The sequence below is a fragment of the Excalfactoria chinensis genome, chromosome 8 (assembly GCF_039878825.1).
Source record: "Excalfactoria chinensis isolate bCotChi1 chromosome 8, bCotChi1.hap2, whole genome shotgun sequence".
Classification (NCBI taxonomy): Eukaryota; Metazoa; Chordata; class Aves; order Galliformes; family Phasianidae; genus Excalfactoria; species Excalfactoria chinensis.
In genome coordinates, this window is record NC_092832.1 from 7,299,585 (window position 1) to 7,317,351 (window position 17,767).

The 17,767-nt window shown below is 42.7% G+C and overlaps 1 protein-coding gene across 2 annotated transcripts in view; it reads right to left on the reverse strand.

Moving 5' to 3' along the window:
- CRB1 (crumbs cell polarity complex component 1) overlaps positions 1 to 17,767 on the reverse strand; it is a 90,396-nt gene that overhangs the window by 61,452 nt on the left and 11,177 nt on the right. The window contains exon 2 of one of the 2 annotated variants that reach the window (XM_072343163.1): positions 7,729 to 8,313. In XM_072343163.1, coding sequence (XP_072199264.1) covers positions 7,729 to 8,313 — 585 coding nt within the window. Of the gene's footprint in view, positions 1 to 7,728; positions 8,481 to 17,767 lie in introns of those variants that run through there. The other variant, XM_072343162.1, reaches the window with a different exon arrangement.

Here is a 17,767-nt window from a genome sequence, read left to right on the forward strand (position 1 = left end):
AACAACTGAAGCTGCCCATTTCATATGGTCAGTCAGAACTGAAGGACAAACCCCTAGAAGATGCAGAAGTTCCTGGTTTACTGACAGCTACAGTTCTGTGAGACAAGGAGACTGTAAGGCAAGGAATGCAGTAATTGCTACTGACCAGGATCCAAGGACTATTAGCGCAAACATCATCCTTGAAATCTCCAATTCACCCATTTCAAGCTGGGGACTGGATCCTGATCCAGACGGGGAAGGAGACAAAGCTGCAGCCTGACTGGGAAGGACCGTTCCAAGCACTTATAATGACTGAAACAGCTGTGAGGACAGCCGTGAAAGGATGGACTCACTACACACTGGTAAAGGCATCCACTAGCCCTGAGGCGTGGGAACCGTAGCCACAGAAAAACCTTTAAAAGATAAGAATTAGAAGGAAATAATGAAAAGTTTTTTTTATATATGCATTTTTTAAAATTATTATTTTAACTAACCTTTAACTTCTCCTCGAATAAGTAAATAAATTGTATATGTAAGTGGGAGAGTATTATAACCTATATAGAACTAATGCTCACAGAAAGTTTTCCATGTCATGACAAGACGTTTTTACTGCTGTAATAGAGTGTATCCCATTTATTACCCTGATAATTATCTGGAAAATGTAAAATTTGACAACAATGCAGGGGAGGGACCAACTGATAATTTTGATATGAATAAGGGACTCTCTTGTAGCGTATGGAATGATGTATGGTGGACAACTGCCTACTGAGGCTGGACATATACACCTGGTATATGTGATACTTTGTGAGCACATAAGGGAGTTGTCCAGCCAGATTGCAAACCGTTGCAATGTAACCTGGTAGAAATAACAATTAACAAGACTGACAGCATTTGTAATACCACTTTTGGTCTTGGGATAGATATGCATGGAAAGGATCCAACAGCGAGATTCCAGATAGCTGTGTGGGATACACTTTGTGAAAATACCCAAATTGTCCAGGATAGGGAAGAGGTTAAAAAGGGGTTAGAAATCTTCCTAGAAACCCTGCAATTGTGACAGCTAAGGAAATAAAAGATCTTAGATAAACATTTGAAATCAAAACAGGATATGGGGACATTAATGCCTGGGTAGAATGGATTAAGTATACTGTCCAGAGTCTCAACTATAGCAATTGCTATGCTTGTGCATCTGGATGGCCCATAGCTCAGGTGGTACCCATTCTGCTGGGATGGACCAAGGACCTCAAGGGAATGTGATGCATGATTGCACTGTACCAAGAGAAAACTGCCTGGGGAAACAGAGACTGCTGATCTCTCTCCCTCTTGTTTCCTCCAATGCTTGATACAGATGTCAAGATCCCTCCTGCACTCTCTACAGTGCTAGGTAACCATACATCTTGCCTCTCATGGCAGGGTGTGAAGGCTGCCAGGCCTATGGGAAACTTTTCCTTATGCAGTAAGGTCTTGAATGTTACAGAGGATTTAGCAGGAAATTATTCAAGATTGGGAATCTTCAGAGCAGATCTCTGGTGGTACTGTGGGGGAAAGATTTTATGGTCCACCCTACCTTCAAACTGGGGAAGCACCTGTGCACTTGTTCAATTAGTTATACCATTCACCCTGGCATTTGAAAAAGGAATATCCAAAAATTCTGGAAGAACCAAAAGGAGTTTAGGGTTATAATTTGATGATGCAATATATATATATTCATTCGGGGTACCAAGAGGTGTCCCTGATGAATTTAAGGCAAGAAATCAAATTGCGGCAGGATTTGAGTCACTGTTTTGGTGGGTGGACAATCAACAAGAATATTAGAGGAGATGGTTAATGAAGGAAGTGATGAATAGGAAGAGGTCTACAAGATAACGCCTTAAAGAAAAAGCAAAACTTGCAGAAATCAACAGTGTATAAAGAAGAAAAGGGGGGATTGTGGGAATCAAATGTTGTTTCTGCATTTAGAATAAGATAAGAATATTTTATTTCAAGATCTCATTATATAAATGAAGCAATTTGTAGTTATTAGGTAGAAGTCATAGGTACAAAACTGCAGCTCCTGTCCAGCTGTCTGAAATAGAACTACTGATTTTTGGTGCTGGACAAATAAGACCTGAGTAATAAAGGATCCAAAGAGGAGAAGTTAAAATAATTAACAATATACCTGTATAAACCAGCAACAATGTATGTTTTAATGTTTTGTTGTACGCATTGCAAAAGTATGCAAGTCGTGACATACCTAAGGATGTGCCTGAAGAGATATCGGGAAGGACTGGAATCAACCCCCCTCCCCGGGCTCTTTGTTTAACAAAGGTCTCTGAGACAGAATGGACGAAGCTTTGAAAGAAATCAACATATCAATACGATAAGAGCACCGAGACATCTTGGAAACAACAGCAGGATGGCGACAGACTGCACCTGAATTAACAAACTTCAGAATGTAATTAACAAATGCAAATCTCGGGTAAAATTGTAATCTCGAATACCCAACCAAAGGGGAAACGGGAGGGGAAAAGGTATGGGAGACAAGGTATAAATGCTGTAACATCGTGTCCTTAGTTGCGCTTCTGCTATCAGGGCGCCCGCCATTGCAATCGCGAATAAAAACTGCTTTTATCAGAGATACCGTCCTGACCAAAAATTATTGAGGATATTTCCAACACATAGAATGGATAAATATCTGAAAATATCTTAAAATATCAAACCCAAACGGGAAGCTGTTAGCTCATAACTATTTTCACTGCGTTTAAACTTAATTCTCATTAAAATACATGCACTTTTTTTTTCATCATACAGGTAGTTATGAAGCACGGTTACCATAATCTTAGGGAATGTGCTCTTAAAACTTCTTGAGGCCACAGATAAAGCATGAGATGGGTAATGCCTCCAGTTTGTGCCCCTGTGCCTTGGGGGGTTGGCTGCCAGTGGGGAGAACCGCAGTGATCCTGTGTGGATTTATGGTAATGTGCATCGCATCCAGACATAGTGAGTGATCCCTCTGCAGTCGTTGCTCTGCGAATCCGCTGTAATTGTAAGCAATGTGTTTGCAGAAGTGTGCCTAGTGACCGTAAATCTGCCAGAGCGCGTTAACAGCTCACGGCAAGCACTGCGAGCCATGTGACAAAACAAGCCCCGCTCAGCGGAGCCTCGGCCCGGCCAGCTTTCAGACCGTGGCGATTAGCAGGAGAAGCTCAGCGCTGTTTTGTGCTTCACGTCTTTAATCTATCAGCCCAGCAACCTGCCTTAGGCAATGCTGCCTCAGAAGAAAACTTCCCTCTCTGATGTGCCCAGCCGATGTGATGTGCCGCCCGAACTGGGATTCCTTCCCAGCCGCAGCGAGTCTGCTGTCAGGTTTTCTCAGATGCGAGGAAGAGAGATGAAAAGATTGGATCTGCATTTGCACCTCAGTCTCATGTTCTGTCATGAATATGCTGAGCGCCAAACATCGTGTGCCAGAAGGCAGGAAAGGAGGGCAGTGCCGGGCACTCCTTAGGCACTCCGTGGGGCCAGGAGTTCGGGAGATGTGTCAGTGCCATGTGTACCTCACCACACTGGTGCTTGGGACTAGGAAGATGGGTTTTAGTGATGTTTATAACTTCTGTGCTTTCTTGGGAGACTACCTATACTGCTTGTTTTCCAGATGAGTCCTGCTGTGCTCTTCTTTGACAATAAAAGGTAAATGCAGGTGAAGGTAAAAGGCGTGTAGCCCCTGCTTCCAATTCTCTGCCTGTGGGCAGGGTTGGACAGAGGAATGTGTGGGTCCTGTGCAGCCTGAATGGGGGGATTCAGGCCCTCTTCCCTTCCTGCACTGTAGTGTGGAGCTCAGGCACCCTGGGAAGGGGAGAGCCTCTTAGAATCCCTCTATCTGTATGGAGTGAGGTTATGTCCCACCACCCAGATGGGGTGTTTTGGATAGCCTTCCTGACTTTTCCTAATCACCAGATCTAAAAGAGCAGACATAAAGCTCATGCCTTCCCTCCAGCAGAACTCATAGAAGGAATCCCCTGTTGGAAGGAAGTGTTTGGTTTTATGGGGCGAGGTGATGTTTTGGCACGAGGCTGAGCATAGGCAGGCACAAGAACAGCAGTAGTGGTGCTTTGATTCAACAAGATTTTTTTGCCACTTAGCAGTTTTCCTATGTTTTTTTGGCATGGCACCGGTTTGAATAGCAGTGTGACAATTTGTACCAGCAACCAGCTTGTGGGATAGATGTTCCATGCTGGTAGCCTGACAACTGGGTGCCCAAAGGCTGTGGCAGTGTTCCTTTTAGTGCCTAAGGCATACAGTGCATCTGCTGTAAATACTTGCCATGGTGTGTGTTTACTGCTAAGAATACTGAGAGAGAACTAGGATTCATCAGTTAATGACTTCCTCTTATTGTACAGTCTGCTTCAGCTACATCACAGCAAGAGATACTGCACGAGGAACGAATATAGTCTGTTGTACCCATCTCATCTGACCCTGAAGCACTTTCTCTGTGCAAAAGGCACACCGCTGACTTGGGCTCGGTCTGGTTTTTGGAGCAGTCACATGTCCTGGGTAGTTCACAGCAAAGCATTTGAGAGGACTGGCTTCCTTTGGCGGAGTGCAGCGTGGTAATTAGCATCCCCGGCTGCGGGCAGCCAACAGGCGCCATCGCCCGGCTCTGCTGGGGTGAATTAAAGCAAGTGTAATTAGGCCAATGGAGGGAAGGAGGCATTTGATTAAGGTAGCCAGCAAAACTTCGACGAGGCAATTGGGCTTCATTATTTAACAGCTGCGTGACACATGTCTTGTAAATAATTTCACACATGTAGAACATTATCATCGAAACTGCAGATTTCATGCTAAATTTTCCAGTCTTGGGCTCTTGGTGTGTTCTAACCTCTTCCATTTGTGCAAGAATTATGTGTGACATTTCTCAGCTATTTTAGGAAGTGCTGCAGCGTAGCCATTGTATGTAACGCCAGTCGTAGTCCACGAAGCAAGTAGCAACTGCAGCCTGTAACTCAGGCATTTGGTTAACATTACTGCTGTAGAATTTACTGTGCATTCTCCACCTCCGTATCAGGAGCTATCACCTTTTTAACATCTTAGGGAAATGAGATGAGGCTGGATGACTTCCCGCAGTAATTCATGGTGTCAGGCCGGGACACTAATGGTTGGTAAGATCCCCCGGTGGAGTAAATGAGGGTTTTTATTACCAGTGGGGACACCTCGGGGCTTTCATCTAGTAATCCCCCTGGCTTGTGCATTTAGCACAACTCACAGCAAGGTGCAGAAAACAACAAAAAAGAATGCTTCTGATAAATCATTTGGTTAAGTAGCCTTTAAAAGCTGCTGTTTTACTGCTGAAGGAACAGCCTGCCACTCCTGTATGGAGCAGTGGTGATTCATCTCTGTGCTGCTGAGAGCAGCCGGAGCCGTGTGGCAAAGCTCTGCAGTTCCCTCTCCTTTGAGTTTTAGACATCTTTTCCTTCCTTGGCTCTCTAATCTCCTAACTCTGCTTGTTCTGAGTGCTCTGCACTTGGAGTAACTCTGCTTGTTTTTGGCCTAACAGCATCCACCTGGAAACCTGCAGAATTTTGTGATGAAAGCAGGACGATTCCAGCAGGCTGAGCTCCCTCCAGCAGTTTATTTTGGTCTAAATCTTCACTTCCCTGTCTGGGCTTTTATTATTTTATTATGTTTTCTCCCTCTGTCTCTAAGGTGTAGGTTCTGTCTCTCAAGCTGAGTTCTTGGTCTACGAATCCAGGCCTAGGCCTCACTGACAGCACAGGTTAAACAAATACGGTTTCCTGAATACCACAGGAGGTCTGGGCTGAGTCTAATCATTGCAGAGTAGCCATGCTGATTGTTAATAGGCTTCTCCTTCCTCCTCCTTTCCCCTGGTTGTGCAGTTTTCCCCTTGCCTGGCCCGGGCTCAGACACCCGCTGGTAGCAGCGGGGTGGCAGGAAGGTAACAAGCTTCCTTCAAACAACATTCACCCTGCTCATGAGGGATGCTAACTGAGGGCTGGCTTCCAACAAGAGCTGCGTCAGAGCTGGAAAGCTGCTTTTTACCTCTGACTTCCCTTTCTGCATGGGGATTTTGGGATGGAGCTGTAAACCGCATCTCTTATTTCTTATTCATTTGAATCACTTGAAGCAATAGCTGTTCTTTCTCCCTTTCTTTTGCTGTGTGATTCTTTTTCTCTTTGTTTACCTAGTTGGCAATGTATTGCTAAAACACACCCCCATTTTGCTTTTTAATGATTCAGTGTGCACTTTCTTGCTATCCTATCTATGAACTCATCTTTGAAATTTGAAGGGAACAGCCCCCTGCAGTGATTCTGTGCCCTCCAGCAGAGGAATCAGGCAAGAAAAATCACACCTAAACCTGAAAAATGGGACCAGATAAAATGGAAGTTTATCCCCAAACGAGCAGTTTTTGAAACCTGATCACACTCTTCCTTCTATGTAACTTACGTGATACTGTAGTTCCACGTGCATCCTCTGTTTCTGGTATGGCAGGGGCAAGAAAGTCAACACAATTAGTCAAGGTTAAGACTACATAAGGTAAGTGGTGGGTTCAGGATATGTGTGACATATGGGCAGGGGGAGGGATGGCTTTTGCAGATGTAGTGGCACTTTGTTGACTTTCCCAGTTCTGTTTGGAAAGCTAAAATCTGGCTGTAAAATGTCTATTTTGCTCTGTCAGCAGGACAGTTTTATCCTAGTCCTTCACTTTCTTATCCTTTTCTGGTCCTGCAGATCTTTCTTTCTAGGCTTTTCAACTTCCTTCTTGACAAAGGTCCATACTTCTAGAATGTCCAGCTGCAATTCTTTGTATCATGTGAGGTGGTCAGCAGAAGTACCTCTATAGGGGAAGGTACGCTTTTTAGAATGCCTGGAACCTACTGTAATATTGCTGCTTTCCTTCCCGGAAAAGAAGCCTGAAATGAGTTTTGGAAACTTTTCCTCTGGCAAAAAGAAAAGAAATCTATCTGTGGATTCAGCCAGACTAAATCAGAACAATAATAAAAGGGGAAATTTTGAGTTATAATATATGACATCAGTAGGACATATAGCTTTGGAAAACTTAGCAGAAGGAAAACAGAAAGGCATAGCCATTCTGAGAATTGATGTTGAGGAAAAGTGATAGAATAATCTATTTGGCCTTGAGGTCCAGTAAAACAGAAGAGGAGAAAGAGGCCTGTTAGTAAGGGTGGATAAGGGAAATCCATTAGAAGAGAAAGAGTCTGAATTGGATGTTTTGGAAGTTGCTGAGAAAGGTAGCTTTGTTCAAAAACAGAGGAAAATGAAATTAGAGTGTTTTAAAAGAAAAGGCTTCTGCAAAGCAAATGACTAGGTTTAAGAATACTGTTTGTTGTGATTAGCAAGTCACCCAAGTCTAATTAAGTCTAATTTTATCACTGTCAAGCGTTAAGTTTTGTCTGTGGATGAAAAACTCCGTATAATACTCTAAGGATACTTGTATTTTGAGAATGTTTCTGTTAAAACACAAGTTAACCTGGGCTTGTGACAGTCTGTTGTTTGTTGGAGTGCTCTGTGGCTTTTGGAAGATGTGGAATTTCTGTATGCAATATCACTAGTCAACTATGATAAGGTGTAATCTGTTATGGACCAGTAGCTGCTGGTGCTGAGGCTGAAGGCCATGTAGTAAGATAGGTATGACTGAATGCGTGTATGCGTTTGTATAGGAGTAGCTCTTATAACATGATGTATGATAGTTCTCCGTGACACAGAGAAAAGGTTGTTTAAAACAGTGCTTACCTGTGTACCCAAGGGGACAGATGCAGTAATACCTCCCTATAAGGTTGACACATGTTGCCCCATTCAGGCACGGGTCTGACACGCATTCATTCACCTCGAGGTCACAGTGCTTGCCTTGGTAGCCTGGGACACAGTAGCAGGAATATCCATCAATCCCATCCCTGCACACCGCTCCATTGTGGCATGGTCCTGAGCTGCACTCATCAACATCCATTTCGCAGTGTTCACCTGTGTATCCTGTGTGACACAGGCAGGTGGGCCTGGTCAGGCCATCGAGGCACGTGCCTCCGTGCTCACAGGGGTTGGTGTCACACATACTGATGGCTATTTCACATGTGGTCCCATTGTACCCATCCGGGCACTCGCAAGTGAAACTGAGGTTTCCAGCAGAACTTAAACAGGTAGCGTTTTGAAGACAAGGGTTTGAGGAGCAAGGATCAGAGGTTTTATTGCAGAGTTCCTCCATAGTGCCAAGTGATGTGTCCGTACAACGGCAAATATCGTCTGTATGACCAGTAATACACGTAGAGTTCTTTTGGCAGGAGTCTGACAGGCACCTGGAATCATTTCTCATGGAAAGTGACTCTAGGAAGGAAACAAAAAAGGTCCTGAGGACTCCCCCAGCACTTGGAGTAAACCAGAAAGAACTGCAGATCTTACCACAAATCTGCATCTTGTAGAGGTGATCATCAGAGGCCATGCAATTATCAAACTGAGTGGTGTGAAATTTGCCAGGACATCTATGATTATTATTATTTTTTAACAGAAATCATATTATTAAATCACGTGTGCTTCAGAAAATCTTTGGAGCTTGGATTTATAGTCTGAGAATCTATTTTCTGCTTGTTTTCCCACCTATGTGAAAAAAGTTGTTTACAGCACCTCCCTGTCTCCCCTGTGGATGCTCACTTTCCTTGCTGCTGTGGAGTGATGTGGAAGGATGGATTTGGAAACCTACTGCTTTTGAGAGCTACATGGAAATAGCAGAGGAAGAAGATGAAAGCACGTGGAAAGAGAAACCTCCATGCTCTGCGATGTGATGTGGAAGGGTGTGATGGTGTCTGATGTGAAGTCTGACTCTGTCTGAGGAAATGATTAAAGAATATTTTCTACTGCATTTGCAGGAGGGGTTGTAAGGGAAATAAATGTTTTGGTGGTTTTGATGGAGGCTTGGTTTTCAATCAAATGGCACAAGGTTAATCAGTAAAGGCCTCGTGTGATGGCTCTCCTTGGCAGAAAAGTCGTTTTCTTTCTTACGCAATTAAGATTACTTTGGCTGTGACTTGTTCTGACAGACCTTCTTAAAACTTGTATGTTGCATCAGAAAAAAAAATGGAAACAAAATGCTGATCACTTTGGATTTACGTAGACTGACACTTGAGTTAATTATCAGCCTCTTTATAAACACTGATACACTAATCTAATTACTAGAGGAATTTGTGCCAAGCATTTTACTCTGGTTACATCCTTTTCACGTTGCTGAGGCGTTTGGCAGTAGAATTCCTTGCAGTAAAGCTTGCCATCTACTGGGAAGTCGCCAGTACTGCTAGAAACGTGTCAGTGCTCTCCATCTTCTAGAAATGCTGGAGATATTAAATGTCTTTTTCAGTGTTTCTTACAAAGGAGGTTTTCCTTTTTTCCTCTTGAGTAAGTTGACTTAAGCTAGTGATGCTCTTGATTATAGAATCTCAATTCTTCATATACCAACCTGTACTTAAAATGCACGATTCTGCCTGCTTTTATTTTGTTATTATTTTTTATAATTGTAGAATCCCTGTGGTTGGAAAAGACCTCCAAGATTATCATGTCCAACCATCCACCTACCACCCACTAAGCCGTGCCCCTGAGTGTAGCACCTAAATGTTTCTGGAACACCTGCCAGGGCAGTGACTGAATGATGTAATACAGAATGGGATGCTGGAACTGCATGGAGGTGAGTATATTAGAGCAAAATTAAGTTAGTGGGAAAGGTAAGATAAGTGGGGAAGGAGTTCTGAGGAAGCTGAAACTATTTGTCCCTCTCCTGTCAAGGAAACTAGTGCTTTTCAGTTAAGCAAGTGATACTGAGGAGCCTGATCTTTCCTGAGGATTGGATGGAGTTTTTCTAGGTTCTGTTTGAATCAGAGCTAGCACCTTCGTGTGTGTGCCTTTCAAAGTATTCTGCTTTCTTAAATTGCTGCAGTCTGAAGTAAATTGCCAGTTCCCCCTTTCTGTGAATCCGATTAGCAATCAGCCATTCAGTGTCCACAAACAAAACCTTGCAAACTGCATTAGGCTGTATTTGACAGACATGTCTTTCTGCAGACGTTTGTTCTTCCTGTAGGTGACTCTTCCCACAAGTTGGTGAAACATGTTAATCAGCAGCGTCACTTAAAATCAGATTTCAATCACCACCAATCACATTGGTATTGGGTTCGCTTCAATGCTGTTATGCCTGCACTTTACTAATCATCACTAATCATCTCATCATGCCTGGGGGTTCCTTGTGATTCACAAGGCTGTTCTTCAAATGTGCCTTTTCTTCCCTGAAGAGAGGACTCTAAGCTGTACAGAAGCTCTCAGCACTAACAGCTTCAGGGCCTTATTTACATACATGACGGAGATTTTTCTGTGCTTCTTAAGTGAGGCTGTCAGTTTTCTGAGGAAAACAAAAACCACTACAAGGAGATGCTAACTTCTGGATGCCCGTAGTCATCAGCAGCAATAGTTTTACTGTCCTTTTACTTTTAAAAGAGCTTTTGATTATAGTGTGAGGGAAGGAAGGGCTTAGATAGTTCTACATCTGGAGTTAGAAATGAGCTTATCTGTATTGTTTTCTTGTTTAAGATTTGTCCTTGAGATTTTAAAACTAATCTGTTGGTGAAATATCAAGATCTGCAGCTTCAGCATGGCATTGAAATAGCATGTAACTAGTAATATTCAAACATAAATCATTGAGTGCTGCATGGAACAGCACTTGGCTCTGGTATAACTCAGCATATCTCCATTTATCTAGTGTACTGTAACATGGAAAATATAGTTCATCACAACAACAATAACTTCCTTGCAAGGATAGCCTTAGAAAGTTCTGGATGTGCATTTATATTAAATCTTGAAGAACTAATGAAGAGCTGAATGCATCTGTATAATCTAAAGAGTAAGAGATTGGGTTCAGATACCTTCACTGTAGGCTGAAAAGCAGAGATGCCATTCAGGGATCAGTATTTAGCAAGTGTTGAAAAAAAAGACATAAAAACATGCCATTCTGGATCAAGCATTGCCAGGTAAGTGGCAGCATTATCCCTCAAAATAGCGTTTCCATCAAGACTGTGAATAGATCACTTTTTTTTCCACTCAGTTCTGATTTACAAACTGAAATCTCAAACTTCCAAAGCATTGCACTGACAGTATTTCATCCCTATTCAGTCCCATCTCCCAATATGCTTGTCTGCTGTCCTAATCATTGAAAGTAATGAGCAGCTTATAGATAGTGGGGATGGAAATGCCACTCTCTAGGACCTGCCCAGCGCTATCCATGGTTGGAATCATGGCTCCATCTGCTCAGTGAGAAAATGTACATTGGGAAAGTAGGAGCTTGTCACTGTGGTCATAAAGAGTTAATCCTGAATCCCCAACTTCAGCTGTATGTCCAAAATGGCCTAGCATGTTGTTATAGAAACCGTTTTTCAGGCCTTAAATCTTGAATCATGGTTATAACCATAGTAACCACCACCACACACAGGCACAAAAGAAAAAAGGCAGTTAATTGAAATAGAATATTTTATATTGAAAACGCTTTCAGATACATTTGTATCCAAAACCCAAAAAAGGTAAATTAATACCATATCTGAAGGAGAAGCATTGCATATTGTAATGCTGTTCAGTCGTTATTCCTATGACTATTTTAAAATGTTGCTCAGGAAGCACTTTAAGATTGAAGCTATTTGTAATTCAAATTACAGAGCACGTTATTACGTGTTATTATGAGTGTCTCCTTGCTGATCATTTCTGCAAGCTCATGCCAACTTGTGCTGCTCCCCAGGAACAAAGGATTCTATCATTTGCTGTCATTTTCCCTTGCCATCTTGTTCTCGTTGTGCCACCCCAGACTTGCCTGTCTGTTTGATGTATGTTCTAGCAGGCCGTACTGCTGCAGCAAGGTGTGCTCACTCAAAGGCACTCATTTGGCACACTGTCCAGCTAGTGCAAGGGAGGGGTGGCTGCAGCACAGTAGCTGGTGAGCTCTGTTGTCAGCAACAGGCAAAGGCATCGTCTCCAAAATGAGGTAAATGCTTACTTCTCAAAGCCACTCTTTATTGCTGCTGTGCAATCTCTGCTGCTCTATACACTCTGTTGAATATAACATTCCTCTTTCATGGTTTCACAGTGTATCTGCATGTCCTTATCTCCTAAGTCTGGAGAAGAGTATAGATGGGAGTGCAATTCGAGGCTGTGGCAAAGTGATGAAAATCACTTTTAGTTTAATTCATGTAGCAGAATTTATACTTAACACAACAGAGATTCCTCCATGCAGCAACATGGTGACAAATGGACAGGTGGCAAACAACTGCAGTACACGATGGAGGAAATCCAGCAGCCAGCTTCAGAACAGCTTTTCTATTATTTCTTCAGAGGCAAAAAAACAGAGATGATCAGGTGTGCTCAAAATCTAAAGCAATTTAAACTAGGTACTAAGGATGCAATCAGTGCCTTTCCTGCCTGCACTGCTTTGGGATCTTCAATAAAGCTGGGGACATCCTCAGCATATGGCTCAGGATACAAAGCCATATGTTTCCAAACTTATCTTGTGAACCCAGAGAAAAACGAGAGCAGTGCTTGCAGTTGGGGAGGTACCACCTGCATTCACAGCTTTCCTAAAAAGGAAGGCAAGAACATACACCTTGGAAACAAGCATGTAGCAAACTAAGGAGGGAAACGTCAACAGTGCCCAGAGAGGCTGCAGGAAGTGTGGTCACGCTTCTCTGCAAAACACACACCGCAAGACTGACTTCAGGTTTAAGTTCTATCCCTGCATGTTTGCTTTTGAAAGCCACTAGAAGGCATTTTCTTTCCCTTTGGTTCTTCTATCCACTCCATTGCCTCTTTTCTTTTTTCTTTCCTTTTTTTATTTTAATATGAGAAATGCATACAGCAGTGATTTTGATGTACATTAACAAATACAGGTGCTGTGATTTACAAACATTTGACTGCAAATGTTTGTAGCAGTGATGCAGGTGTGATTTCTTTTTCCAAGTCAAAGTTACATATGTTTAAGGCCCTTGGTGTTAGAAATGCATCAAAACAATCTGTGACATAGAGAAAGAATTTCTTTTCATGCAAGCAACATTTTCACATTCACTTTGTTAGTCATTGATTCAGAATCTTAGATTTTCATCTCTTTACATCCTGGTTAAATTTTGGCTTCAAGAAGACATTTATAAGGTCACTGGTCAAACATACATTGGTGGTAAATCGTGGGGAAGATGATGTGGTCAGGTGTATCACATAGGCATATGCTGACGATTCCCAGTTCAACACGGTCTCTGTAAGCACTTGTCTTATAGCGTCTGGATAACCAGGAGATGCCATCAAGGCACATTATATCAGATGCACCATATCCTTTCTGTACAGCCAAACCTCCAGCAACAAAATGCATATTTAGAAAATGATGTTTTTTAACATGCAATAGAACAGGGGCAAAAACCATGACAAAACGCATAAGGCTTTCATAGCTCCGTTCCCTTCCCCAGCTGGCTTACTGTGCTCCACTTTGAAGTCTGTAAGGAAGCAAATGTTTTAAAGTTTGTAAGTGCAAAGCTGTGTAGTGATGTGTGCAGATGCTGGGATTGCCTCCAGTAGGTTCTCACTAACACAGCTGAGGAGTAAACTTTGCTGAAGCCAGCAAAATGCAGCAGAACAGCAAGATCAGCTCCAACTTTTGAGCAGCGTTGCACTGCTGACACAGCCACCGGAATGCGTGCCTGTCCCTCTGGGCTCCTTGTGTGCATAGTCCTTTTCTCACACAATTTGTTTCATACAATATAACAGTGCTCTTGTATCAAAATCACGATGCTGCTTCTCCAGTCTCGCCAGACTTTAAGAAAACAATCAGCCCTGTGGCAGATGGGCATTGTTTGGCTGGATATATAGTGCGCTGTGATTTCAATGCAGATCTCAGGGAAGTAGATCTGTCTTTTTCGGAGTGGTGAACTTCATGGAGGAGTTCACGTTCCTGCCCTTTCAGTTATTTACTGAATAACCCTTTGGTTCACAAATCAGCTCTGATTTCTTCCCTTTTTCTTCATCAACAACAGGGATTTAGAAGCTGTATGGGGAAAGCGTCAGAGGCTTCACCTGCTGTGCTTCTGCAGAGCTCTGATGCTGAATGAGATTGGTGAAGGACAACAGTGTGGTCATCATCTGCACCAACTGCCCTCACTGACCTCTCACAGGTAAACCTCAGTCACAGACCCAATAGAAGGATGCTATAATGAGGCTTCCAGTGAGAATGCTACAGTTTCACATAGTGATGAAGCTCCACTGTGGGTGCTGCACCATGGTAGCTTCTCTTGCCTGCAAGAGCAACAGGCTGCAGACATGCTGTGGCATCCTGAAAGTCTTCTGACTTTTAACAGAGGAAGGATTTGGCTCGTGGCTTTCTATGAGGAAGGAATATTTCAGTTCCAGAGGAGGTTCAGAAACAAATGTTAAGAAGGCTCTGAGCTACATGAAATGAAAGTTCAGGTTAGTTTAGCTCTGCAGACTGGCATGGTTTCCTCTCTGATTTCAAGAACTGATTGCTGATTAATGGTAAAATTGTATATGGATGCAATGTGTAGTCTGCAGGGCTGTTGTTCCAGCATTATCTAAAAGCTACCACCCTCTCCTTGTTCATCCTACAGTCCTACAGAGTTCTGCCTGGACTCTTTCGTGATGAAGAACCAGGTCTTAATAGGACCTGATAGCAAGGCACTGTAAACAAATTAAATGAAAAAACAAAGAAAGTGATGTAGATTAAATAAAACTCATATTGTGGTTGAGGGAACTGCTTTGCTGCAGAGAGAGATGCATGAGATTTTGGAGGCTGCAAGGAAAATTAGAATTCCTACTAGACTGGAGTCCCTGGCTTGACATCTATCCCATACAGATAAAGAGCTGCCTTTATCACATGGCTATTTGTGCAGCTCATTGTTCTTCCTTTCACTTCAGAGCAGAGCACAACCACTGCTCTGTGTCATGGTGCTCACAGCAAAGTGCACTGAGCTTGTGCCACTGCCAGGCCAGTCAGGTCCTCTGCTTTCATTGGCTCTGGCTTGTTTCTGTGCAGTAGCACTCGCCAGCCTGGCTGAGTCACCTAATATTATCTCAGAGTTCATGGCTGTGTATGTCACACTGCTTCAGATACACTACTGAGAGGACAGTTCTCCTGGCTTGACTCCTACACTGTAACAGACAAAGCAGATACAGATGTTTTCTGCCACTTGTTGCCTGCTGGGCCCCAAGCTTACTCTCCTGGCTGGAAATCTGACTGCTGGAGCTCAGGGCTTACATGCACAGGAGCAGTATGAGCCAGAGCAGTAGCAAGGATAGGAACTGAAAATCCCCTCAGCAATTAGGGATGTCTTTCTTCGAAGCTTTTGCAAGATGCAGCATTGTAAAGGTAAGGAAAAACAGAAGATGTTTTTGCCAGGTGCCAGGGCATGCCCAGGCGCCCTCTGTGGGGAGATCTGAGCAATAAGCCCCTCACACAAGGAATATCACTAAAAGGCAAGGTGTTTAAACAAGCCTAATGAGGTAGTGTGTTTTAGAATAAAAGAGCTGTCCAGGAAAAGAACCAAGACAGATTTGATGGCAATAATCGTGATAAATATTAGTGACTGGGTATCTGCTCTCACCAGGAGCGTTTTTGGGAGAGAGCTCCATGACAGGCCTTGCTTTAATGATCCCAAAGGGCATCATACAGCGTACTGTGCTGAGAGGCTTCAGAAAAGATTGGAAAGTAATTCTCAGTACTCAGCACCTGGGGATTCTCAAAAGCCATTTTCTCTTAGGATTCATTTCCTTTGATCAATGAGATTATTAATTATGGACAGCCTTGAACAGAACAAGGCACTGTTACTGTGCTCCTAAAACAGTGTCTCATTTAAAATGAATAAGATATATTAATTAGAGGGTCAACTATGGTGTCTTTTCAAGACACGTTGATATTGATTGGACCATGGTAGCCTACTGTAACAAATATCATTCCATTAGTAATCAAGGGAGTTCATAAGCATAACAACATAGGAAGAAAGCACTAAAATGTTTATCCTTCAGCTTGCCAGGGCAGTTGGACCATCACCAACCATACAGACTATGGATTGTATAGTTCAGAAGTGGTTGTGTTTGTGTGGAGCCATCTCCTTTGTGCCATATTTCTTAATTGGATACATGCTTAGTTAAGTCATCTTCTTCACTTAACTAAGTGAATTTCAAGCTGAATTTTACCTCTGGATAAATGGAAGCATATAGTTCCTGCTAATAACTATTTAGACTAATTTTGCCTCTGCCCTGTTTTTGTCTGACCTGTACTTTACTCATTGTGTTTGAACATGTAGCCACAAAATTGCTGGCACTTGTGGAGATAGGCACAGAATTATGATCATAAGTTTGTAGAGGTCCTTCCCAGTTTACTTTTAGTGTGGTATGACTGTAAGTGCATGTGTTGATTTCTTTGTCATCAACAGAAATTATATTTGTTGACTGGAAGAGGTTTACTTCTGTAAATTCTGTTACAAGTACCTTGTACTAACATTTCCCTTATCCTGCAACATTAAATATTCCTGCTGTAGTTTGATGCTGTAGTTGCTGTCTTTTCCATGTACATCATTTATGGATTGCGTTTGAGAAGCAGAAAGTTTAGTTCCTAAGCAAGGTAGGGCAGGTTCCTGTTGGGGTGGTTACACAGAGCCAGCTGCAGGGCAATCAGCAGATTACAGATTAGCAGCTTTGTTCCCTTGTTCCTCCTTAGTTCCTTAGGGAGCTAATGAGGTAGAAGGTGAGCTTTCTTCTAGCTCTAGAGTCTAAGCCTGTATCAGATCATTTAGGCATCCGTCATCAGGCTAGTCTTGTGGATTGGGAGGCTTTGGTAAAGCACTGATGCTGTGTAAGAAGTCAGTGCTCAGCTGCCAGTATTGCTGCCCCAAGGGTTATAGTGCTATTCTCTACAAATGGCTGCTACTGGTTCACCTGGACCAACTGGCAGGTGCTTCTCTGGTAAAGGCCTGGGGCTCTGCAGTAAAGGAAATAATGCTTCAGACTGCTTTCCCTCCCTTGCTACCTTAAGGTGAGAATGCAAGATGCATTAGAGGAACAGAACACAGAGAGCTCTGTTCTTTCTTGAGTACAAGAGCATGTCTGACCTGCAGGAAATGTTGTGCATCACCTGCAGAGTGATGCAGTCTGCCCTACTGATCAGCTGAGCTGAGTTCTGTTCTGCTTTGCAGTGGATATGCTTTCACTGCACCTTTCAGGTAAGGTTCAAACTGAATGTGTGCAAGTGTAATATTGGTTTATAAAGTGATATTTATATTACCTAGGTGTTGTTCTTCTAAGAATGAAGACTTAAGATATGTATCAAATTTGCACATATGCAGAGATATTTTAGGGGGGGATTAATGTTGTTCCTAATGATCAGAATTCCCACTCATATCAGTAGTTATTTAGTTATTTTGCAAATGGCTGAAATGCAAGCTTTATTTGTCAAATATGCATGTGGACCTGAGCTTTCAGCACTGAGAGGGCTGTCACTGGAACACCTGAACTTCAGCTGCAGAGTCCATCATTCTTTGAGCTGGTTTTTGCCAGCCCTGGCTGAAGTTTTTATAAAGCATCTTTTATTAAAACCTACTTGGAATATGAATTTGAAAAAGCACGTTCTTGTTTATTTTTTCTAGTCTGCAATCCTCCATAGTTCTTTAACAATCTTTATAATGCTTCTCTGCCTTGTCTTGGCATTTTGCTACAGTGATTGTGTTTTCCTAAGGGTCAGAACAATGTCAAGGTGATGTGAAGACAGTGT